The sequence below is a fragment of the Camellia sinensis genome, chromosome 2 (genome assembly GCF_055761805.1).
Source record: "Camellia sinensis isolate YWXY chromosome 2, ASM5576180v1, whole genome shotgun sequence".
In the NCBI taxonomy this organism is placed as follows: Eukaryota; Viridiplantae; Streptophyta; class Magnoliopsida; order Ericales; family Theaceae; genus Camellia; species Camellia sinensis.
Genome location: NC_138962.1, coordinates 226,432,496 through 226,458,071, shown reverse-complemented (window position 1 = coordinate 226,458,071; position 25,576 = coordinate 226,432,496). Strand labels below are relative to the sequence as shown.

Below are 25,576 nucleotides of genomic sequence, written 5' to 3'. Positions count from 1 at the left end.
GACTGTGCCAGTCAATCACGGTGAGAAGCCAGAGAAGTTCTCAAGAACTGATTTTAAAAGATGACAGTAGAAAATGTTGTTTTATCTTACTACTCTCAACCTGGCACGTTTTCTCCATAAAGATGCTTCTATTCTGAAAGAGGATGAAACCGACAGGCAAGTGGTTGCTGCAGTGGATGCCTAGAAATATGCTGATTTCATTTGCCGGAACTACATCTTGAACGGACTTGACAATATATTATACAACGTCTACAGCCCTATCAAGACGGCAAAGGAACTTTGGAAATTTTTGGAGAAAAAGTATAAAACAGAAGATGCGGACTCGAAGAAATTTATAGTTGGAAAATTCCCGGACTTTGTGATGGTTGATTTTAAGACTGTAATCAGCCAAGTTCAAGATCTCCAACTCAGTCTGCATGACATTCACGCAGAAGGCATGTCTCTTAGTGAATCCTTCCAAGTTGCAGCCTTAATTGAAAAATTACCACAAGGCTAGAAAGAATTCAAGAACTACCTGAAACACAAGCACAAAGAAATATCTTTGGAGGAATTAATTGTGCGTTTGAGGATTAAGGAGAACAACCGCAAGTCTGAGAAGCGGGCTGGTAAGCATCCAATGGAGTTTAAGGCAAATATGGTGGAATATGCTCCAAAAGCCAAGAAACGAAAGTTTTCTAGAAAAAGTTCATCACAAGGCTCCAAAGGAGGGGAAACTAAGTTTAATGACAAATGTTATATCTGTGACAAAGAAGAACATTGGGTCAAAGATTGCCGTAGCAAATGCAAAAGCAAAGGAAGATCAAGTAAGAAGCCTACTCAAGCCAATATGACCGAAGTGGAAAAAAATTTCCAATGGTGTAGATGACATAAATCTTTCTGCAGTTATTTTCGAGGCAAACCTTATCGGAAATCTTAAAGAATAGTGGGTGGATACTGGTGCTACTCGCCACATCTGTGTCAACAAAAAGATGTTCATATTTTATTCTATAGTGGACAACGGTGAATAACTTTTTATGGGCAACTCCTCAACTTCCAAAGTTGAAGGACAATGAAAGATTATTCTGAAGATGACATCTGGAAAGGAACTCACTCTCAACAATATGTTGCATGTACTGGACATTCGCAAGAACCTTGTTTCTAGATCTTTGTTGAGTAAAAATGGGTTTAGGCTAGTTTTTTAAAGTGACAAGTTTGTACTTACCAAAAATGGGATGTATGTAGGAAAATGTTACATGTCTTATGGCCTTTTCAAAATGAATGTAATAACTGTTGTACATTCTGTTATTAATAAAAATACATTTTCTTCTTACATGCTTGAGTCTTCAAATTTGTGGCATGATAGACTAGGACATGTTAATTATGGATCTTTATATAGATTAATTAATGTGGAATGTTTACCTAAATTTGACATTGATTCAAATCATAAATGTGAAATTTGTGTTGAGACAAAATTATCCAAAACTCATTTTCATTCAATTGAAAGAAGTACGGAACCACTTGAATTAATTCATAGTGACATTTGTGATTTTAAATCAACTCAAACTAGAGGTGGGAAAAAATATTTTATCACTTTCATAGATGACTATACTAGATATAGTTATATTTATTTAGTTCGAACCAAGGATAAAGTTTTGGAAACTTTCATTCAATATAAGAATGAAGTTGAAAATCAACTTGGTAAGAAAATAAGAAACTTAGAAGTGATAGAGGTGGTGAATATGAATCACCTTTTGGTGAATTTTGTAAAGAATGTGGAATAATTTATCAAACCACCGCTCCTTACTCACCTTAACAAAATGGAATTGCTGAAAGGAAAAGTACGATTTTAAAAGAAATAATGAATGTCATGTTAATAAGTTCTGAATTACCTTAGAACTTGTAGGAGGAAGCAATACTTTTTGCTAATTATATTTTAAATAAAGTACCCCGAAAGAAAGTAAATCAAACACTTTATGAATTGTGGCATAGAAGAGTACCATCTTACTAATACTTAAAAGTATGGGGGTATTTGGTTAAAGTGGTTATTTCTAATCCTAAAAAGACTAAGATAGGTCTTAAAGCTGTTGATTACATTTTCATTGGTTATGCCATGAATAGTAGTGCAGATCGATTCTTGATTCATAAGTTAGAACATTCCGAAATGCTTGTAAATACTATTATTGAATATAAGAATGCGTCTTTCTTTGAACATATGTTTTCAAACAAGACTGGACAAGAGACTAGTACTAATAAAAGATCTTATGATGTTATTACTAGTCATGATCAAGAACAAGATCAAGAACAAGAGTAAGAGATAGATCAAAATGAAGAAGACGAACTTAAGCATAGTAAACGTACTAGAACCTCAAAATCTTTTGATTTAGATTTTCTAACATTTTTGTTAGAAAAATGAGCCTTTAACTTTTAAAGAGGCTATATCCACTCCTGAAACTCCTTTATGGAAAGAGGCTGTAAACAACGAAGTTGAATCCATCCTGCAAAATCATACTTGGGAATTGGTGGATTTACTACCAAGGTGTAAACCTCTTGGATATAAGTGGATTTTCAAAAGGAAAATGAAAATGGATGGATCAATAGACAAATACAAGGCAAAACTTGTGGCCAAAGGTTTTAGATAAAAAGAGGTCTTGATTACTTTGACACATACTCACCAGTTACTAAAATAACATCCATTAGAATGTTAATTGTCATTGCATCTTTGTACAATCTAGAAATTTATCAAATGGATGTGAAAACCGTTTTCTTAAATGGTGAGTTAGATGAAGAAATTTACATAGAACAACCAGAAGGATTTTCTGTTCCAGGAAAAGAAAAGAAAGTGTGTAAATTGATTAAATCATTATATGGTTTAAAACAAACATCAAAACAATGGCATGAGAAACTTGACAAAGCAATGATGTCAAATGGATTCAAAATTAATGAATATGATAAATGTGTTTATATTAAAAATACAGACAAAAGTTATGTCATTGTATGTCTTTATGTGGATGATATGCTCATCATAGGTAGTAATAATGACATGATTAAAACTATCAAGAAAATATTGAATAAATATTTTGACATGAATAAACATTTTGCTGATGCAATTATTGGTATAAAAATTACCAAAACATCAGAAGGTTATACTTTGTCACAATCACATTACATTGAAAAAATACTTGACAAATTTAGCAAAGATGATGATCATCTCGCTAGAACACTTGTGGATGTTAATTTGCTTCTTTCTAAGAATGTACAGGAAAGTATTTCTCAATTAGAGTATGTCCAATTTATTGGAAGCTTAATATATTTGATGAACTGCACTCGTCCAGATATAGCTTATGCAGTAAATTAATTAAGTAGATATATGAGTAATTCAGGAGTAGAATACAAGAAAGCAATTATAAGGGTTCTAAGATACCTCAGATTTACTCGTAACATTGGACTGAATTATACTAGATATCCAGCAGTACTTGAAGGATACTGTGATGCAAATTGGATATCGGATACTAGAGACTTAAAGTCCACCAGTGGATGTGTCTTTACTCTTGGTGTTGCGGCTGTATCTTGGAAATCTTCCAAACAGACTTGCATTGCTAGGTCTGCTATAGAATTAGAATTCACAGCTTTATATAAAGCTGGGAAAGAGGCAAAATGGCTTCGCCATTTCTTGTAAGATATTCCAATGTGGCCAAAATCGGTGCCTGCTATATGCATACATTGTAACAGTCAATCAGCAATTGGTAGAGCACATAGTCATATGTATAATGGTAAGTCGCGACACATTCGTCGCCGACATAACACAGTGAGACAATTACTCTCTAATGGAATCATTTCCATTGAATATGTGAAGTCTAAAGACAACATAGCGGATCCACTAACTAAAGGGTTAACAAAAGAGTTAGTTGAGAATTCATCGAGGGGAATGAGACTTAAGCCTGTTAAATAAGAGTTACCACAACGACAATCCAACTTAGTTGACTAGAGATCTCAAGATCTAGGTTCAAAAGGACAACCGAGTTGTGTATGACTCAGAAGGATCACTGGAGAGTCAAAATCCTACCTATTTCTATGATGAAATAGTGATGTTTGCAGTGTTTTAGGTTAAGTAATACTTTTAATGATTCTTATATCTAGGAATACCTAGTGGAATATGGCAGGACACTCTTCAAAAGAATCACCTATATGAGTGCAAATTGGGCCGGTTCTATGAGATTTGTAAAGGGCTACAATTCTCAAGAGCACTCATGAAAGACCAGGTTGTTCAGGGCCAAAATGAACACAATAGTGAAAACTAAACTGTGTCTGGGGATATACTGTGTGAGTTCTATTGTCTTGATTTACACAAATGGCTAAACAATTCAAGGTATCATGTTCATTGGTTAGCTAATAAATCCGATAGCGTCTCACAAGGGAAGGTTCAAAGCCAAAAGCTACATATCCTTTGTAGAATATTTTCAAATTTTGTACTCTCCGTTATTAGATCATGTTGTTGTATTTTCTCTCCGTCAAATTCCATTCATGTGGGAGATTGTTGGAAATTTGGTTTTTATAGGTTTATTTTGGGTCAACTTTGAGCCTAAATTTGAGTGGGGTCCACACGTCTTTTGAGGTGGGTCCAAAGAGATGACATGTTTCTTGCCGCATGGCAAGTCACATGGTGAAGACGGTTCGTCAAAACCATTTATGAGTGAATGAAAACTTGACGTCGTCTTCGGGTTCGTGGAATGGACAATTGAAGAAGTAAAATGTGGGTTTCCTTGAAATGGTTATCCCACATTGGAAACTTAAGAGAACTTATGTTTGTATATAAGTTATAGGTGGCGACACTTGGGTTGGGCCCCAAGGAGCATCCCAAGCTTGTAAAAGGGAGGAGTTATGAAAAATGTGAACGTTAGCCCAAACCACTACACACGCGCGCCACTGTTCGTCGTCCGTCCGACCAGCCGATCGGGCCAAACCGTGCAGGTGTGGGTCATGGGTCGGGTCAGTTCTTATATTAATTTTTTAGACAAAATTTACTTGAATTTTTTTTCCAGAAATTCTTAATGAATTTAAATTAAAATTTTGTGCCAAAATTGAATTAAATTTTCTGTCAAAATTTTACCTCCTTCAGTCCGAAATTTCAACAGATTAACTACTTGAAATTGCTCAAAACTGCCAACACATACACAAATTTGAAATTGCACAGTTTGGACAGATTCATACAGTTCAGACAGATCAAACAATTCCAGCAGATCTGTTGAAATGTGAACTGCACTTGTTCATTTCAAAAACACACATGTTCGGTTTGAAAATCAAACTTGTTCAGTCCTATAAATTCCAGGCCTGTTCCAGCAGATTTGGATCATCAAAAAACATCTTTAAAAATTTGAAATTCTTTTGGTTCCCTTTCGGTTTTGCTCATTTGCATAAATTCTCTTCATATTAGTTTTTAGAAAAAAAAAAGAGAGAGTATTGAACACAAGTTTGGTTTGCCGTACAAATTGTTTAGAATGCTATTACAATCTGTGAAGATCATTGTATTATGGGAGATAGACGCCTTTTATTCGTAAGTACCGTAATGGAGCAAATCTGTCTTAAGAACAGAATGTCACACACTCGATTTGATCTTTTAAATATTTATTCGGTTCAATAAAATAAATTTAGGAAGTAATTTATTTTTATTTAGTTGATTTGTTACATTAATTATTTTACACAAAAGATTATTCTAACAATTATTTCTGTTGGAATCCTAAAAAGCATTTAGTAATAATTTAAATAAATTTCAAAGCTGTTTTTGTGACCACGTGTAAAACCAGATGGTTGAAAATTTCATGTCTACATTTGTGATATGATGGGAGAATTTTCCATTAGCAGGATTGTCAACAATGCCAAACCTAGAAATTAAAACATAAGGACTCGTTTGGGAACAGATTAATTTAGTAATTTTTTAGTTATTTGGTTAAAAATGTAGGTAACAAAAATTTGTATGTTTGGGATGACTTTTTGACTAATTACGAAAAGATGTGTAAAAAGTAGAGAGAAAAGAGAATCTTTAACTTTTTGGTATGAGTTGTTGGCTTTTTGACTAATTTAATAACTTTTTGACTAATTAGCTAAAATAGACTATTGCCAAACGAGGCCTAAATAAGAAAAGGACCAACCTTTGGATCTTGAAAATGTAGAGACGATTGTTTCGTCCTCTCACAAAGAGCATATAAGGAATATTGATCTCTAGTCATTAAAGGGAAAAATGGTTTATAAAAGAAAAATGTTTGGGAGCACTAATTAGTGCTCCCACTAATTAGGTGGCAGTGGGTCCCATCATTAATGATGTGATGTTTTGATCTTGGAGTTGTATTTTTTTTTTTTTTTTATACTTTTTTAATGCATTAGTGCTATTAGTGGTAGTGTTTTTAGTGGGATGAATCATTGTTGTTTATAAAATTTATAAATAAAAGAGAAATAAGAATGGAGAAAGGAGTGGCAGCAACGTAATGATGATGCATTTTGGCAAGAGTGGAGGCATTCAAGCGATAAGGAGGGTGGGGGTTACATAAGGGAAAGGGGTGTTGAGGCTATCCCCAGTGGTGGAGTCACATGGTAACGAAGGGGGTAACGTGCCTCTCTCAATTTTTTATTTTTATTTTTATATATGTATATAAATAAAATTTTAAATAAAAATTATATTTAAAATAAAATGTCGAGCGTATTTTTAAATTTATAAAAATAATAATGATTATTTTATTAAAAATGAAGTAATTACAATAAATTATATTTTTATGTGTAAAAATTTTGTGAAAAAATCTCAATATAAAGTAATATCCATCATTACTGATATGTAAATATAATTAATCTCACTATATATATATATATATGTAAAAATTAGTAGAGTGTTAGTTATATTTGTATATAAAGTTCATCCTTTATATGTTGTTTTACTATTGGTTGATAATATCATATGTCAATAATGACGTGATATCACTATTATATGAAATTTTTACTCAAATTTTGTAAAAATTTGTTTGTCTTACCATTATATAATTTATTTTACGACTTAAATATATGACTTTTTTACATTGTCCATAATACACTAGTTACACGCAATATTTTATTTTCAATTTTACTCGAAGTTAATTGTAAAATTTTAATTTATGTAAGTTTTTGTACTTAATATTAATTTAAAAATTATTATTATCTTCTTCTTATTGTCGGTTATGAAAAAAATAAATTAAGTTATAATTAATAAGTACCGTTTTTAATTTAATTTTTTTGGTTAACCCACTGATTATTATCGGGATACAAGGAGAAAGAAAGAGAAGGAGAGTAGGGACTTGGGGAGGGGTGGAGAGTTGTGGAAAAGGATAGGGGAGCATGGGAAAAAGCTGGGGAAGGGTGAAGGGGGTGGCCTGGCCGAAGTTAAAGAGGGCAAGGGGAGGATGATATGAGGAGGAAATTGATGGTAATAGGTGATGACTGGATGGAGGTAAGGTTTTGTTTTGGCTAGAGTTTAGGAGATTAAAAATAATGATAAAATTGAAATTTATGATAAGATAAAAAGTGTAAAATACCAAAGTAGTGGAATCTTAAAAAATGATGGTATTCTCTAATATTTGCACGGACTTGACAAGGTCACAATTGTAGCCACAAGTTTTTTAATTAATTATTTCTTGTTCTTATATGTTCTTTGTTGTTTTACAGACAATGAACTCAAGTCATGACATCGGCTCCACAATAAACTCAATCAATACCAACTCATTTCATTGAAGATATTTTGCAGATGGGATTACAAAAAGTAGAGCTTCATCATAGGCATGTTTGGGATTGTAATCTTTCTTCAAATGCAAAACAAAATTCTAACAGCTACCAAGCTCTCTTTTGCAATGTCCTTTTCTTTCTATTTATTTATTTATTTATTTTTCTTTGTCATTGGGGGACCAATTAATAGTTGTTATAAGCCACTGTCAAAGCATTAAAGCAACCCTTCATTCTACTATAACAAAACTTTTTCAAAGAATTGATGACGTAATTAACGTGGGCTACTATTTATCATTGGATGGATTTGACTTTGTTTGTCGGTTGATGTGTGAGATTTATTGTGTATATCTATATAGAAAGTAAAAAAATTGATGAATTTCATCTAGAGTGAGAAATATTGTTTAGGGAGTTTGATTAGAGCTCTCTAGGTATAAACTTATACTAGTGTGAGGACTGCAAAAAATAAATAAAATAAAAAAGCTCAACCAGATAAATTTTTGAAACTATTTTCTAATTTATATATATATATATATATTTTGAAGTTAAGTATTGTTAGAATCCTTCAGTGGAGAGATATCAAACAAGAGCCATAATTAATATAAATATAAATTTTAAAAAAAAAAATTGATAAAATTTCACTTATCTATTTAAACATCATAAAATTTCTAACTAAAGGGAAAATTAAGGGCTACAAACATACTTCAACACTATCATCACCATAACATAAGTTTCGAAAATAAAATTTTCTTGATTGGCCAATTTTCTTCAACACTATCCATGGAGTATAAATCATAAATTTTCTTCAACACTATCCATGGAGTATAATTTCAATTCAATTAAAAAAATTTGGTCTCTGTTGATATGGAGCTATTTCACTGAATGAAGCCAATGAAATTTCTCTTTCTAAAACACAGTGAAATTTCTAATTACAAGGTAAAAAAAATATAACATTAAGAGCCAAAAACAAACTTCAACGTTATCATCACTGCAACATAAGTTTCTGAAAAAGAAAAATTTCCTCTTCAAGAAAAATTTATTGACAATTTTTGTTGGGATGTGAGATTTGTTGTGTGAATCTATTTCGGAAGTTAAAAAGTTAGTGAATTTCGTGAAGTGGAAATATTATTTTCCATAATTAATTAATTATATTGATTTGGGTAAATTAGATCAGTAATCCTTGTAATTTGCCCTTATGTCATTTTAGTCCATAAACTTTTAATTAGTTGGATTTTTATCTTTTTTTTAGAGTTTGTGTCAATTTGGTCCAATTAATTAATATCACACATGTTGCTCAAGTGCATATTTTTCATTAAAAAAAAAAAAAAGAAAAAGAAAAAGAAAGAGCTTAACATGCATAATTAATTGAAACAAATTGATAATTCAATATCAAAATTGAATCAATTAAAACTACAAAACCAAAATAATATAAAAAGTATAAATCATAGATACAACAGGTGTAATTTATTCTATTAATTTTGTTCTTATCAACTTCATGTTTAATACTATGTTCTGGGGACACAAATGTTATTGGTGACCACAAAAAGCAAGGTCTTCTGAATTGACACTATAAATAGGGTATTTTTTTGGAGTAAAAATCAATTATTAGTAGTTGCCTTGACTTGACAATAAATTTGAAAAGCAATTAACCTACTAAGCCTAAAAGGTTGTGTTCAAAATTTTACCAACCAAAAAACAGTACACACGTTTGTTTGGTTCAATTTATAACCTTTTTTTTTTTTTTTCTCTAAATTTTATTTTGAAATTTGTGTTAATGTGTTTCATGTAAGTTCTATGTATAATTTATGATATCAAGATTTCGTTTGGTTGTGATTTATACGTCAATTTAAAAGTTTTAATTTATTTGTAAAGTTCATTCTTCATAAAAAGAAGAAAATTACTTTAATTGCTCTAAAAGGTTGTTAAAAAAACTTTAAAAGTTATAAATGTGCTAAATAAATTAAATTTTATATCATTAATTTTTTATAATCTTATTTTTATTTGACTTTTTATTTAATTCCCAAAACTTAAATAAGTTTGAAAAATTAAGATGGATATGAATATTTTAACATCTCCTTTTTTTAATTGAAAAAAAAAACTTGCATCAAATGGACTCACAGTGAAGGATGAGGAAAGTTTTTTAACATATTGTTGTTGGCATTAGACAAACCCGTTCAATATATTCTCACTGGCAATTGATTTGTTGGAAGCAACTTTATAATGAAATGAAGAAGTTCGATTGTTTATATGTTTTTTATTTATTTATTTATTTATTTTCACAACTTTAAAGTAGGTATGGTTGTGTGATGATTACTCTTGTTGACAAATGAATTTTTACCATAATTCTCATTTGAAGACAAACTTGTTTGGTCCAAAACAGAATGTCTATTCTTTAAAGAGTGGAGTATCAAAAGTACTCACAAAAAGGTAAAAGAGTCAGATAGAAACAACGGTAATTCTTCTTATCAGATCCCAAAGGACATGAAGAAAAAAAAAAAAAAAAAAAAAAACCATTTAGTTTAATTTTTAGAAATTATTTTTTGCGATTTTTTTGTGACTTTTTTCTTCATATTTTAATTATTTTTTAAAACTTTTATATGCATCTAATTTAGATATATCTAAAAAATATATTTGTGAAGAAAATTGAAAAAAAATTATGAAGGTAAAGATAAGAGAAGGAGACAGCAAGCACATAGTTACTAAGGTTTTGTTTGGCAAGTGATTGTTTTAGCTTAAAAGTTAAAAAATTATTAAAAAAAATTAAAAAGCCAACAATTTATACAAAAAACTTAAAGATTCTCTTTTTTCTTTATTTTTTACACATTTTTTCGTAAAAAGTTAAAAAGTCATCCCAAACATACTAATTTTTTTATCTCATATTTTAGTCAAAAAGTTATTAAAATATCCTATTCCCAAACAAGGCCTAAATCTTATTTGAGAACTTAGCTATTTTAGTTGGTTTTTTTTTATTTTTTTTTGATTATTTTATGAGATAAAAAAGGTTATATTTGGGATTATTTGTGATTTTTTTGTTTGTTTGTTATTTTTTGTAATTGAATAGATAATTGTGAGAGAAAAAATAATTGATTCATGTGTTAGATGTGACATTTTATCTTATTGATTATTTTAACATTTTTATCTTTATTGACTATTTTAACAAAAAAAAAAAAAAAACTCTTGCCAAACACAAAGTATAATTAGGGGTTATTTGAGGATGATCTAAATAAGTGCACTTGTTTGATAAATGTATTTATTTGAATCATATCACTTCTCTACTTTATTTCACATCTTTTTGTAAAAAGTAAAAAAATATAATAAATAAGCAAATATCAAACAACCCCTAATCCTTAAGCACTCGTTTGGCATAGTAAATTTTGGGACTAAAATGTTATTTTAGTCACAAAATAATAAAATAAATTAAAAATTAATAAGACAAAGTATCACATTTAAACCGTAATCATTTTATTTTTTTCTTACAAAAATCATAAAAATCAAAAAGCCCTGGGAGACGATTGAGACGATTGGAAAAAAAAAATCAATTTATTGTTTTATTTAGGTTATATTATTATTTTTTTTCATGTTTTATATATATATATATATATTTGTAATAAATTAAAAAATCAACTTATAAAAAATGTCATAGAAAAGCAGATTATTTATAAAAAATAAAAATAAAAAATCAAGTTAAACTGATATTGACAACTACCTAATTGGATCACATTAAAATAAACTAAAAATTATATATACAATAAATATAATTTTTTTAAAAAAATCCTATTTAATTTTTTCAAAAAAATATAAACTGACTATATTATTTGATAAATTTAAATTTTTATATAAATGACAAAATGAATTTGAAACACTAATTAGGTCCCTGACAGCCAGAGTCATAAAAAAAATGAGTTGGAGACTAGTTTCGTTGGGATGATAAATAAACTAAACAACTTGAATTCGATATTTGTTCAACTAATAAGTTTTTGTTTGAGAAGCGGGTTGATTTTTTAATTTTTTTTAGTTATTTTAGCCTGATTTAAAAAATTTGGTTTGGGTAGGACTTTTTGACTTTTTTGATTTTTTTTGTGAGGGAAAAGTGTAATGATTATGGATTAGATGTGATGTTTTGTTTTTTGTGGCTAAAATAACCTATTTTATCTTTTGTAGCTAAAATAGCTACTTTAACCCTTCCCAAACAATGCTTAAATAAGTTAATCTTAAATATATTTTGAAACTCGTTAAAATCTTTAAACTAAGGCCAAGTTTGACAACCTAAAATAATCTATCTTTTTATCTTTTTTTCATCACATCACCTCTCTACTTTTCTGCATATCTTTTTGTAAAAAGACAAAAAATACACTTATTTAGTACATCCCAAACAACCCCTAAGTTTGAACAACAAATTGTTCATTCACCTTGGTTTAATAAATTTAAAACTATATAAAAATATAAAAAAGTAATACTAAAGATTTCAAAAATTTTATTAAAATTTTTACCAAATATCTCACATTGGTGTAGGATCCACACAATATTAGTTTTATATGCGTCTCACACCTACGTAAGACATTTGATATAATTTTTAGTAAAATTTTTGAGATCTTTAGCATTTTTAAATATCAAATTGCTTGAGTTTAATTCAATAAAAACTCATTTGAAATCAACTCAAAAGTTCAATGAATAAATTTTAGAATTTATTAAATTTTTAAACTAAAATTTAAACAGTTAAATGTTAGCTCATTCAGATCGTTTATCACCTTAAAGTTGATTCAACCTAATAGATAAATAAATAAATAAATAAAATAATTTGTAAATTGTGTAGATAAAAGAGTATGCCTCCATCGGAAGAAGGGTATCTTTTTATTAGGCAGACCCAAACACAGACCAAAGGGGTAAGAGTGTAAAAAGAAAGAAACACAAGTTTAGCTGAGGAGAGAGAGAGAGAGAGAAGCACAGTAAACATACGAAAACACACGTCTCGTTCCTCGAGCCATCCGTTCACTACTCTCGAGATTTCATACTTCATTCCATTTTCTCACTAGTTTTCTGTTTGTTTTCTTTCATTTATTTATGCCCCTGCTTTGGTGAGAGGGAGAGATTTGCAGAGCTGGAAAATCTCCATTGATGATGATTCATTGGATTTCTTGGGTTTGACGGACTTTTCATGAAATACCCACAGGTGAGTCAGTCAACCCCCCACCCACAAATTTTCTTTTTCTCTTCTTTTCTTTACTAATTTTACAGTTTTATATAATACCCATTTAATATATTTGCTCCCAAACAGCTGTGCAATGGGAATTTCATTTTCTTGTGATTCATTTTTGTCCACATGAATATTGCCTTTTCTTTTCTTATTTTTTTTTAATAAAAATTTTATTGTATTTTCCCAGTTGCTTTAGTGTGATCTTTGTGGGAGAAGTAGTTTTGGGATCTGGGTTGAATGTTGTAGATTAGGCTTGTATTAAAATTTGTTTCTTTTTGTCATAAATTATTGTTTCTTTTATTTTATTTAAAAAGATTGTGTTGTTAGGATTGAGATCTGTGTATTTTTGTTTGTAGTTTGTTCTGATGGTAGGATGATCATGCATCTTTTTTTTAATCCTCTTTTGGTTGTTTGTTAATATTGTGCCATCAGAGGGAGTTTTAGCTCATTCATTGCCTAGGGTTTTGAAAGGTTGGATTTTGGAGGTTTTGATTCATGGGTTGAGCTCTGATAGTAAATGATGGGGAGTTTTTGTGAGGAAGAAGATCGATTCTTCGATACCCACGAAGACATCACCTCTGTGTCTGATTCTGGGTCTGATGGACCAGAAATTTTTGATTTTAATCCAGGAGTTGTTGATTTTGTACCATCTGGAATTGGTTTTGAGGTTTGGCTTAAATGCCCCGAAAGCATTTATGAACGCCGTAATAATTTCCTCAAACAGATGGGCTTAAGTTCAGCAGAAAATGAGAAGGAAGGTACCCGAGATACTAAACGGGAAGTGGAGATCGAAAGAGTTATGGAAAACAGTGGGGCAGTTTTAAGAAATTCGGTTTTTGATGATGAGTATTCATCGAGCCAATCTTCCATGTCTTATTGGTCAAATGAGGCTCAAGAGTTGTTAGATGGTGTATTGGAGGAGAATTTTGAATGGAGAATAAAAAATTTGGATGACGGGAGTGAGTTCATTGTGGATGGACTAGGCCAGGATGGCTTGCTGAGAAGACTTCGCAAAGTGGGCTCAAATCGTTTGATCACCATTGAAGAGTTTGAGAGAAATTTGGGTTTATCTTCTCTAATTCAGCAAGAAATGCAGACACGAGGACAAGAGATTTGCAATTCAGAGGAGGTAATGAAACAAGTGAAGAGAGGATGGTTGACGAGATTAGGTGCTATAGCTTGCATTGTTGATAGGGAAGTTGAAGCAGGTAGTTTGAAATCTGATTATTCCCATCCAATCGTCGGTGCCAAGGGCGAAAAAGTCAAGGTTCGCCCCTATAGAAAGCAATCCAAGGAATTGTCAGCCCTTTATGTGGGTCAAGATATCTTGGCTCACACAGGTTCAATTTTGACAATGAAGTTTAGCCCCGATGGTCAGTACCTTGCAAGTGCTGGTGAAGATGGAATTGTGCGAGTATGGCAGGTGATCGAATCGGAAAGATCAGATGAGTTTCATGTTCCTGTTGTTGATCCTTCATTTGCATACTTCACAGTTAATCATCTTTCCGAACTAGTTCCCCTCCAGGATGAGAAAGAGAGAAAATGTAAATTAAAGAGCCTGAGGAAAGCATCAGATGCAGCTTGTGTTATTTTCCCTCAGAAAGTTTTCTCTATCTCGGAGAAACCACTCCATGAGTTTCACGGGCACTGTGGTGATGTTTTGGATCTCTCATGGTCAAAAAATAAAGTTAGTATATTCATAGAAGCAACTTAATCTTTCTATTTTTATGGTTTTAGAGTGGGATTCTTACTGCAATTTGTTTTTGTGCAGTTTCTTCTGTCATCATCTGTAGACAAAACTGTTCGCTTGTGGCAGGTGGGATCTGATCAATGCCTAAAAGTTTTTTCACACAACAATTATGGTGCGCTCTTCTTTCCCATATGTTTTTTCCTTGTAATTTACATGGATTTAAGAAGCACGGACATGGACATGGACATAGATGTAGGACACGGTTATTTTGAAAAAATTAGGATATAGACATAGCAAGAATATGCCAAATTTTTTATTTGTAGTTGTATATATTTTTATTTAGTATGATATGAATATAAATTTAGGTTACAGAGATATAAGAGACATCAATTTATATGAGTTTATTTTTATTTTTATTTTCACTTTCCTCCCTCTTTGTTTTCATATATTCTTTCTAAAATTATAAAATGGAAACTGGCAAATGTGTCCCAAGACGTGTCCAAACACCGAACACGTGTGTCCGTGAAATTTCCCCCCAGTGTTTTACCAAAAAGTAATAATTAAAAAAATTTGACACGGCGTGTGGTGTGTCCAACATGGACACAGCACCCATTTTAAGTTGGTGGTGCTTCATAGATGCTGATTGGACACCTGGTGCATCTTGAGTTTTATCCCTTCTTATGGTCTTGTCTGTTATTGTGTATTACAGTTACATGTGTTGAGTTTAATCCCGTGGATGATAACTACTTCATCAGTGGCTCCATAGATGGGAAAGTACGAATCTGGGCAATTTCTGGTTGTCAAGTTGTTGATTGGACTGATATAACAGAGATAGTCACGGCCGTGTGTTATCACCCTGATGGAAAGGTTTGGCAATCAATTGCATTGTTAGCTTGTTGAAATGGTAACATGTGATCAAAAATTGGAAGTAATTTTAGTACTCTAATCTTCTTCTTGCAGGGTGGAATTGTTGGCTCCATGACCGGTAATTGTCGCTTTTATGATGCATCAGGTACCTGCTCAATTCCTTCACAAAAGTACATTTTAGGTTGTGCTATGAGCTTGTTTAGTAGAATTTGACATTTTTCGCTCATTGTCATAATTGAGGTGCTAACATTGATTTCTAATTTAGCTATAGTTTCGTTCATTTATTATTTTTATGCAATTTCTGTTGTAGTTAACATAGAGATCATTCTGCAATTAGGCATCATCAATATTGTATTTTCAAGTCTGTTTAATCTGTGTGCAAGTTTGGCTGGCTATTTGTTAGGAATATAGAAGAACCAAACATTTAGTGGCGAACTATTTGGAATTTCCCGAGATGATCATAGTTTAGCACTGTTATATCATTGCTTTTGCTGTTCATATAGTTTGATGAAGGTATTGAGATTGAAAATTTTATACTGAAGAAGAAAAAAAAGGGTAAATTACACTTTGCCCCTCTAAAGTTTTACCCGTTTCCTACTTTGACACCCTTTAAGTTTGATTTTTTCCACTTTGGTCCTTTATGTTTACAATTCTTCTCACTTTGGTCCTTAATGTTTGCAATTCTTCTCACTTTGGTCCTTAATGTTTGCAATTCTTCTCACTCTGGCCCTTTAAGTTTATTTTTCCCACTTTGGTCGTTCATGTTTGTAATCTTGCTCACTTTGGCCGTTCATGTTTGTCATCCTTCCCACTTTACTCCTAGACTAACTTCCATCTAAAAAAAGTAACAAAATTTGTCACATCACTAGCACATAAGCTCCATATGTGATGTAAAAAATTCACTAAAGATGTAAAAAATAAAAAATAAAAAACAAAAAAATTGAATTTTTTTTTAGTCTTTAATAAACTTTTTTTTTTTTCAAGTTTATTCATAAACATTATTACATTATAGATGCATCTAGATTAGATGCATCTAAAAAAAGAAAAACAAATTTAACTAAAAAAAGAAAAAGTTCACTAAAAACGAAAAAAACCATAGTAATTTTTTTATTCCAGAATTGACAATACAGGTGTTTGAATTAGGCCAAGTTTGGCATGAGGCAAAAAAGACAAAAAGTCAAAAAGTCACTATCCTATTTAAGTCACATCATTTTATTTAAGTCACATCACCTCTCTAACACATCACTTCAAACCCAACCCAAACCCAACCCATATTTCATAAAAAGTCAAAAAGTGCACTTATTTAGTCTTCCCAAACTAGGCCTAAGTATATTTTCATTTTTTTCTTCTTTAGTAAACTATTTTCTTTTTTTAGTTAAATTTGTTTTTATTTTTTAGCTGCATCTAATCTAGATGTATCTATAATGTAATAATGTTTATGAATAAATTTTTTTTAAAAAAAGTTCACTAAAGACTAAAAAAAATTCTATTTTTTTTTTGTTTTTTATTATTTATTTTTTGCATCTTTAGTGATGGAGCTGATGTGTTAGTGATGTGGCAGATTCTGTTAGTTTTTTGGATGGAAGTTAGTCTAGCAATAAAGTGGAAATGATTGCAAATATAAAAGGCCAAAGTGAATGGATTGCAAACATGAAGGGCCAAAGTGGAAAAAATTAAATTTAAAGGGCCAAAATGTGAAGGATTGCAAATATGAAGGGTCAAAGTGAGAAAAATTAAAGGGTCAAAGTAAGAGATGGGTGAAACTTTAGGGGGGGTAAAGTGTGATTTACCCCCAAAAAAAAAAAAAAGATCCATGATCCATGTAAATACTTGTTTACCTGGCACATGTCATACACATATGGAGTGACACGTGTCTTACACGTTGGTATATAGACTACGTATGTGTTAACCTTCAAGTGACACGTGTATGGTCTGCAGTTTGGTCACGCTGGCACTGTGGGTACCCAAGTCCTAAACTCCATCCATCACTATGAAGCTTGCTTACTTGACATTCCATAAGAGTAGAGTGTTTAGACCATCATATGACTGCTTTCTTTTTATCGCATGGCCCTTTACAGTGGCGGTTAAACCGCACATCTCCTTACCATGCTGCAACGATCAAATTGCATGCCTCATTACTGTGGTGGTTAAACCACGCTACGCATTACTGCGGGTGTTGCACCATGCCACTCATGTACGTAGGCCAAGAGCCAAGGTGCTACACTGAAGTCACGGTATTCACCACGAGACTTCAGAGACTTGTGGCGTGGCTAGAGATGAAGGTTTCGTTGCAATGTTGTGAGCTGCCTTTGCCTAGTCCACTGAGTGAGTGACTATGCCACCAGGATCATGTACGGAATATCAAGGATCGAGGTGAATTCTAATAGAATAGTATGCTTTGGCATATTCTCTGGCATAAATTCAGGAATTTTCTGGCATATTCAAGTGACCAGCCCTCTATAATTAGAGGGATCTACTAACTCTCTTTGGAGGCTCTGTATTGTCTCAGAGACCATAAGGCTCCACTCTCTCTCTCTCTCTGGGGGCTGCTACGTCTCTCAGCCAAAAAAACCCCTTTGTCTCCAGTGCCATTGACGTGTTTTTTCGCTCTCTGGCGAACCCCCGACCCCCTGGTTTACACTTTCTACAATCCTAATGATGCTATTTGAAGTAAGATGATGAAGATTCAACCTTATGCATTTTTGTGTTGCAAGAGCCTTCGATGTTCTTGACTTTCGAGTCAAACTAGACTAGTGCTGATGGTCAAAATATAAATATGGAAGTTTTTAATTTAAAATCTAGTTGATTTTCATTGATACCATTTAGCTAATGTGGTTTACAATTATAACTGTTGTAAGGTATTCAATTGGACCTACATATTAAAGTTGGTTGATTTTTCATGTAATACAAGAGGACTGTCTTTGTAAACCCTAATTGGTTTCCTTTCATGGATCAGATAATCATCTTCAGCTGTATGCTCAAGTATGCATACAGGGCAAGAAGAAATCACCCTTCAAGAAGATAACTGGTTTTCAAGTAGCAACCTATGCCTTCTGTTCTACTTTCATTGTTATGTTCTTCATTTTTATGCTTAAAATTCACGAATTTATTTTTTTAAAATTTGCAGTTTTCTCCAAGTGATCCAAAAATATTAATGGTCACTTCTGCTGATTCACAAGTCCGGATCCTTCATGGGATTGATGTGATCAGCAAATACCGAGGTGGGTGCTGGTTTTTCAGTTATTGCTTTTTAAAGTTACCTATTAGTAGCACCAAATTTCCACATTAGATTGCTTAGGGGCTTGAGGACTACAGATCTTGCAATGGGTGGAATTTAAACTGAATGGCAAAACCAGCAGATTTGTTGATAGTTCATGACAATAAATTAAAAATATCAGTTCATAACCACACAGTTTGAATCCCCAACTATAAAAATGCATCACTTTGATCTCCTTCAGAAGGGTGCATTTGTACGGTTTTATAGTTGAGAGGATTTTGATGTAATTATCTCAAACTTAGAATACTACTTTAATCTACATTTTAAAAATATTGTTTTATATTCTATGTTAGAATTATAGTTGTTCAACTTCTTTTGTGTGTGCATATTTTGTCTGTTTTCAGGCCTTCATAATGGAGGTAGTCACATATCAGCGTCGTTCACTTCAGATGGGGTGCATATTCTCTCGGCAAGTGAGGATTCTAATATCTACATGTGGAATTACAATTGCCAGGACGGGCGTTTGTCCTCCCAAGTAAAGAGCAATTGGTCGTGTGAGCGATTCTTCTCAAACAATGTATCGGTTGCTATTCCTTGGTGTGGAGCGACACATGGGAACTCTATCTTATCTGATGTCTTAGCAACATCTTCATCCCTAACACTTTCTGTGAACCTACCAAGATGTGGCTCGGAAAACGGATCACAGCTGCAGCGCCACGATGAGAGGTCTCGCACCAAATTCCCATTCACCTCGCCTGATTTCTCCCTGAGCCACGGGCTCTTTTCAGACCCTCTGCCCAAGGGATCGGCGACGTGGCCGGAGGAGGAACTTCCTTCTTCAAGCTCACTTGTTGTCTCTTCTGCTGTGTGCAAATCTCAGTACAAGTTTCTGAAAGTGTCATGTCAGAGCATGTTTGGTTCTCCTCATGCTTGGGGTTTGGTGATTGTAACAGGCAGTTTGGATGGGCGGATCAGATCGTTCCAGAATTATGGATTACCCATACGTGTTTAAGACCATAAGAGCTTTGCTCTGCACATTCTTCAGTGATTCTGTTGAAACCTATCTTCGGTTTTGCCCAAACAGGCGAAATGCATTATTCTTCTGCTACCATCTCAAAGCTGATTCTTGACATTTACGACCCCAGTACACATGCATGTGCGCTTGATGTTGCATCAAAACGAGTGTAGTTCCTTGGTGTGCTGTGGTTTTGCCATGACAGGATCATATGCTGGTGGGGGCGTTGTTCCTTGGGTACTGTAACGTCAACCCAAAGGTTTTTCATTGGATTCTATAGTCGCTGTAATTAATATCATTCTTTTATTTGTTATACCGTGAGAATTCCATGGCTAATCTCCTTGAAAAGGAAGAGAGGACTATACCATGGAGGTTTCTGTGGGGTCAAGCTGATGTGGTTGGGATTTAACCGCGAAATACTTGGGTGGGGTTTTCCAGCTTTCGTGATTTGTTGAATGGTTGAATAATTGGCTTGCTTGTCTGCCTAACATTGCATTTCCCTCTCTTGGACTGTTCTGTTGGTGGACCAGTTGCATCTGGGAAACATAACTGAAATGGCGGTCAATAGCACGTGAATTTGTTGAGTATCTTTTTCTGTGATGATGCTTTTTGTTTTGACCTGTATATATGTTTTTCTATCATCGTGTCACGCTAAGCTTTCTGGGTTTTGGGGCTTGATCGACAAAATAGACCCGTAACTCTCAGAGCCATGGACCGTAAAGTCCAGGTTATCTTTTATTGTTCAGTTTAACTTACAGAAACTCCAGGGTTGTATTTACAAATTTTGGTTTTCCTGGAATGCCTTTGGTGGCAAATATAGGGTTCTTGACTAGGTTAAATTGTATTGGATTGATATATGTTAATTTGACTGTAATATTACTTTGGAAAACTAGTTATTGGATTGATATATGTTGATTCAACTGTAATATTACTTTGGAAAACTAGTTTTTGTTCTCTCTTTTTGTTTCAAAATGGCTCTCAACTGTCTTCAACATTGTTGTTTGTGCATGATTTTGTTTCTTTGCCTTGAATGCAGTAGTAAGATGGGTCACTTGCCTCAGTTTGAGATGCATTAGTCTGTTTAGTTGTGCTTTCGTTTACTTTGTTTTCGGAAAACAAAAACACTAGTAAAAGTCAGTCAATAAAGATCTGTTGTTCATTTGATAACAGAATAAAGACAAATTTTGGTTTGGTAAATTACACGTTCAACCATGTTGATCGACTTAAATTTCATTTTGGTTTTTATTATTTTAATTTGAATAATTAGTCGTGTTACATTTTCAGTTCAGTTTTAATTTAGTTATTTCATCAAGTTTATTGTAATAAAAATATTTTCTAATTTTTAGAAGTAAAGAACTCTTTCTGAGCTAAATGACACCGCACCTTCACCACCCAAAAGAGAAAATCCAAGGCAAGTCCATGGAATTCCATTTCCTCCCCTTTCATGATTGAGAGAACCAATGAGGATTTGACCAAGTTTTGATTCCAAAAGTAAAACTTATAGCAGAAAACAAAAATATCTAACTTGGTTTACCAGTTTTGATTCCAAAAGTAAGATTTATAGTGGGAACAAAAATAGGAGATATCACTGTTCAGTGGAAGTTTGAGATAAAAAATATTATAAATATGGACGGATGCAACTCCCCAATGTTTTGACTTACACCCTATCACAAAATGAGTTGCATTTCTCATATTTTTGTAAATTTTTTTCTACTCTACTATGTTGTGATTTTCCAAAAAAAACGTCTAACTTGTTTTACCAACCAAATTCAATTGAAGACTAATGATTTGTTTGGAATTTGAATTTGTACATAAATTTGTAAAGAGAAAAAAGAGCGAAAAGTGAATAAAAAGAGCAATTTTTTTTTTTACTTCTGTTTCTCTCTCTCTTCACAAATTTAGTATTCAAACACACCGTAAAATGTTGGTGTGGTAGATGCATTAGTCCTTTTTTTCTTTAATCAAAAAAGAAGAAATTTTATTAATGAAACAAAAAGGATGCATTAGCCTCTTACTAGGAGACATCTGATTTCAAATTTTAGTATACTGAGTTTCTTCTTTCTATTTTCTCTTGTACTGATTATTAAGAAGGTAAAAAGCAAGTAAAGAAGCAAATTCAATTTGTACATGATAACAGCTAATAACCCTCATGTGAAATTGAGTGAAAAAATTCTTCACGACAGTGTATCATTAGTGAGGTGTGTGGCTAAGGTAATTGGAAAGGAATTTGAAAAGAGAAAGGGAAAAGACAAGTAAAATATGAATAAAATATATTTATATTTTATATAATTTTACACATTTTTTTCTTTTCATTTTTAATTTTTTTTTTCCAAATCTCTTAACCAAACACAACGAAAAATAATTAAAAAAAAAAAACAAAAGTCTTTGCCGAAATGCTATGCATGATTATAGCAAATTATTGTACTATATTTATGACAATAATGATCCACCATGACAAATCCACATCCCTCTCGCTTTGCATCTTTTATGGCTGCGTTGCTCCAATGGGCTACCTTTTCAAGAGTTCGACTGAGTATTGGATCAAGCATAAAGACTTTGGCTTGTTAAATCTCAGGTGCCAAAGTTTACTTTCTTATGCGGTGTTTGGTTGAGAAGTTTAAGAAAAAATTTAGAAAGAAAAAAGAAAAGGATATGTGAAATTGAGTAAAATATAGGTATATTTTATTTACATTTTATCTATTTTCTCTTTTCGTTTCTAAATCTCTTCTTAAATTCCCTAACCAAACACAACATACAGGGAATTACATATCAGTGGAAAGACAAAAAAAAAAAATATTTATAAAAAATTAATAAATATTAATAATTAAAATCATAAATCTTTTTATATTTTTAAAAATATTTTTTGTTTTCCCCACTGATGTGTAATTCTCCTATTTTCTTAAGGACTAATCATTCGGTGCGTTAGTTTAAAAAAAAGTGTGTTAAAGTGTATTATATGACCAAAAAGTGATAAAAGTTAGACTAAAAAATGTGTATTAAGAGTTTATTAATTTTAAAAACTGAGTGATGATGCAATGGATATGTTAAAGTGTGTGTTCAAATATGTGTTAAGAATATATATATATATATATATAAATAATAAATAAAATAAATAAATATATTTTCCAACGCAGTGGACCCACCCCCACTGCACTGTCAATGCTTCTCTCTTCTCATTTTCTCTCTCTTTCTCTGTGTGTTAACTTGCTAGCTGCAGTTAACAATACATTTAACATCTGAAACAAATAATGTGCACTAACAATGTGTTTAACTGCTCCATGAGAGTTCTAATTGAGAACTAGTGAGGTGGAAAATCAAAAAAGAAAAAAAAAAATAAGGCCAAAACATTATATCAGATGGGCCCACATACACATTAGACCTGTTAGAGCTCACAAATTAAAACTCTAAAACATTTTTGTTTATTGTATCAAACCAAACTATTATAAATATTAATAATTAAACACTATTTTGGTTTATAGCTAAGTGTACGAACAAGAAATAATCTTCTCGTATAATCCTGTTGATCAAGTATGCGCTCCTCCAAACGTCGTCGTTTTTCTTCCTGAAAACACAAACCTGAGCTAGCCGACGGGTGTGTGCCGGATACCTCTTCGATGCCTAAGTCAGCAAAATAGACAAATAGGCAAAAAGCTCTGTGTATTCGAGAATCAAAGTTGTGTTACCTCTCCATAAGTGATATTATGAGCTTTTATAGGTTCTGCATGGCACAATCCTAGTAGGACCCTTATTCCTCCATGCAGAGTCCTCCTAGGAATCACACTCCTGAAAGATAATGCTTATCCTTCAACACCCCCCTCACTGCTTAAACCAAATGAGATGGTTTTACCTCGGTGGTATGACAAAACGACTGAGCTATCACAACCATGCTATACTGGTTGAAATGACCGAGCTTTACCTAGCTCGGTTCTCCCCTTCACTGCATGTACATCGGCTTCTCCTGCTAAGACCGTGCTAACCATAACGAGATTGGACCGAGCTAAACCGTAGCAAGGTCCTGAGAAAAGCTCAAAATACTTCAGCTTGGAAGGGTATGGCCGAGCTGACTGCCATCACTCTAACAGCGGTGACCAAGCTAAATACAAGGCTCTCTTGGACCGGGCTAACTACAAAGCTCTTTCTGGACCGGGCTAACTACAAAGCTTTTTTACTCAGCCCTTTTTACTGTGGCCCACAGAACGGCCCATCACCCAGCTCGGCCTAATTTACATATAAATTACCCTCTTAATTGCCCCTTAATTCCATCTGCGCAGCATGATAGGGATTATATTTTTCCAGCCGAGCTAAAAAACTTTAGCCTTTGAGCTAGTATGTCACCGGGCTACCGATTGGTACGGTTGTAAAACGTCTCTTCAGTCGTACTGAAACTGAATCGCTTCCCATTCTGAGGACACGTGGCGAGCTGTCATGCGCCTTGCGTAGCTGTCACGCCGTCTTCGTACTTTGCAAAATTTGAACAGTCCCGCCATTTTGCTTCCTTTTTCATAAAACAAACCCTTATGCTTCAAACCATTTCACCTACACTATTCATCTTCTCTCTCTCTCTTGCTTGAGTCTCCATTTCTGCGACCTTTGCACCTGTGAAGCTTGCATTTTCAACACCATTTTCGTGGTTTCAAATCTGCATCCTTCCTTCAAACTGTAAGTACCTCAGTCCCATTCCTTTTTTGTTTGTCTAGTTTCTGAAATATATAGCACAATACTCGTATGCTTTTCACAACACATATACCATTTTGGTTTCCATTTTTCTGGGAAAAACCCCTGTAACATAACCACTGTCTATATGAATAACTTGGGAAACGGTAGTTTTGATCCAAAATCACACTCCAACCGAACTAGGATATTGTTTGTATTAGGTACGACCCTGGCCGAACTAGACAACCGAACTAAAACTTCATACCCTACTCGTAGTTTTAATAGGCTCTACCTCTTAGCCGGGCTAGCGAACTGCATCAAGTTTGCACAATACTGCGGTAGAAAGTCCTAACCACCGACCGAGCTAAAAACTTGGAGCTAAACCAGCTGCCTTAGTTAAAACCGAACTAAGAATGCTGCCCCAAAAGTTCAACCGGGCTAACGGCCCTTGCTCAAACCGTGCTAAGAATGGATAGTTGCCCACGTAGCCGAGCTAGGACTTTATTTATCTTGCTTTTGTTTCTTTTAGCACGGTCCAACGATCTGTGCTTAACACATTTCTTTTTTCACTTTGCAGACTCTGACTAGGTTGCCCAGGCACTCCTTTGAACGTCTGACAGAGATATCCAACATTTTTTCAGCACCGAGCTAACACTTAGGCTAATTTATACATAATTTAAACCCATATGGGGAAGTATAGGTTCTTAGTAAACTCACCAGGTGCTATGGCTGAGTTCCGAAGGGACTACCATATCCCTGATGATGTCCATCTTACCTTAGCCGAACTAGATATCACTCCCTGGGGAAACCCTGGCTTTGTTCCTTTTACACTTCTTTCCATTGTAGAAACCGAACTAAGATTCCCTATACAGCCCCTTCTTTGCAAGTTCCTCAGACAAACCAACCTTTGCCCTACCCAACTTTCCACAAATTCATACCGCATAATAAATGGCATCGCCGAGCTAAACCGCCGGGCTAGCCTTAATCTCGGTTTAGCCGAGCTTTTCCACCAATATTCCATAGGATCGGCTGAAGATGGCTGTGTTTACTATTTAAGAATAAGGCGCCGGCGTGAAAAGATAATAAAGAATACCCCAGATAAGGATGTAAACAATGATGATTTCTTCTGGGTTTCTGGGAACTTCGAAGACCACGAAGCCCAGATCCCGGGCGACCGAATTAATTGGAATAAAAGAGTCGCCGGTGTAACTACCTCGGCCCACT

General features: G+C 33.3%; 1 protein-coding gene across 1 annotated transcript; it reads left to right on the top strand.

Annotated features, from left to right (window-relative positions):
- The first annotated feature begins 12,745 nt into the window (after window positions 1-12,745).
- Window positions 12,746-20,671, top strand: LOC114271005 (uncharacterized). Its single transcript, XM_082917198.1, has 9 exons — window positions 12,746-12,886; window positions 13,343-13,363; window positions 13,408-14,597; window positions 14,682-14,772; window positions 15,310-15,467; window positions 15,561-15,612; window positions 18,424-18,503; window positions 18,595-18,688; window positions 19,089-20,671. The coding sequence occupies exons 3-9, from the start codon at window positions 13,428-13,430 to the stop codon at window positions 19,694-19,696; spliced, it is 2,253 nt and encodes a 750-aa protein (XP_082773324.1). The 5' UTR covers window positions 12,746-12,886; window positions 13,343-13,363; window positions 13,408-13,427; the 3' UTR covers window positions 19,697-20,671.
- Window positions 20,672-25,576: the final 4,905 nt, after the last annotated feature.

Bases quoted from the DNA above. Each gene is read 5' to 3' on its own strand.
- LOC114271005 (XM_082917198.1), top strand. From the start codon at position 13,428: ATGATGGGGAGTTTTTGTGAGGAAGAAGATCGATTCTTCGATACCCAC. The intron at 15,468-15,560 runs GTTTGGCAATCA...TTCTTCTTGCAG, and splicing joins GTTATCACCCTGATGGAAAG to GGTGGAATTGTTGGCTCCAT. The intron at 18,689-19,088 runs GTGGGTGCTGGT...GTCTGTTTTCAG, and splicing joins TGTGATCAGCAAATACCGAG to GCCTTCATAATGGAGGTAGT.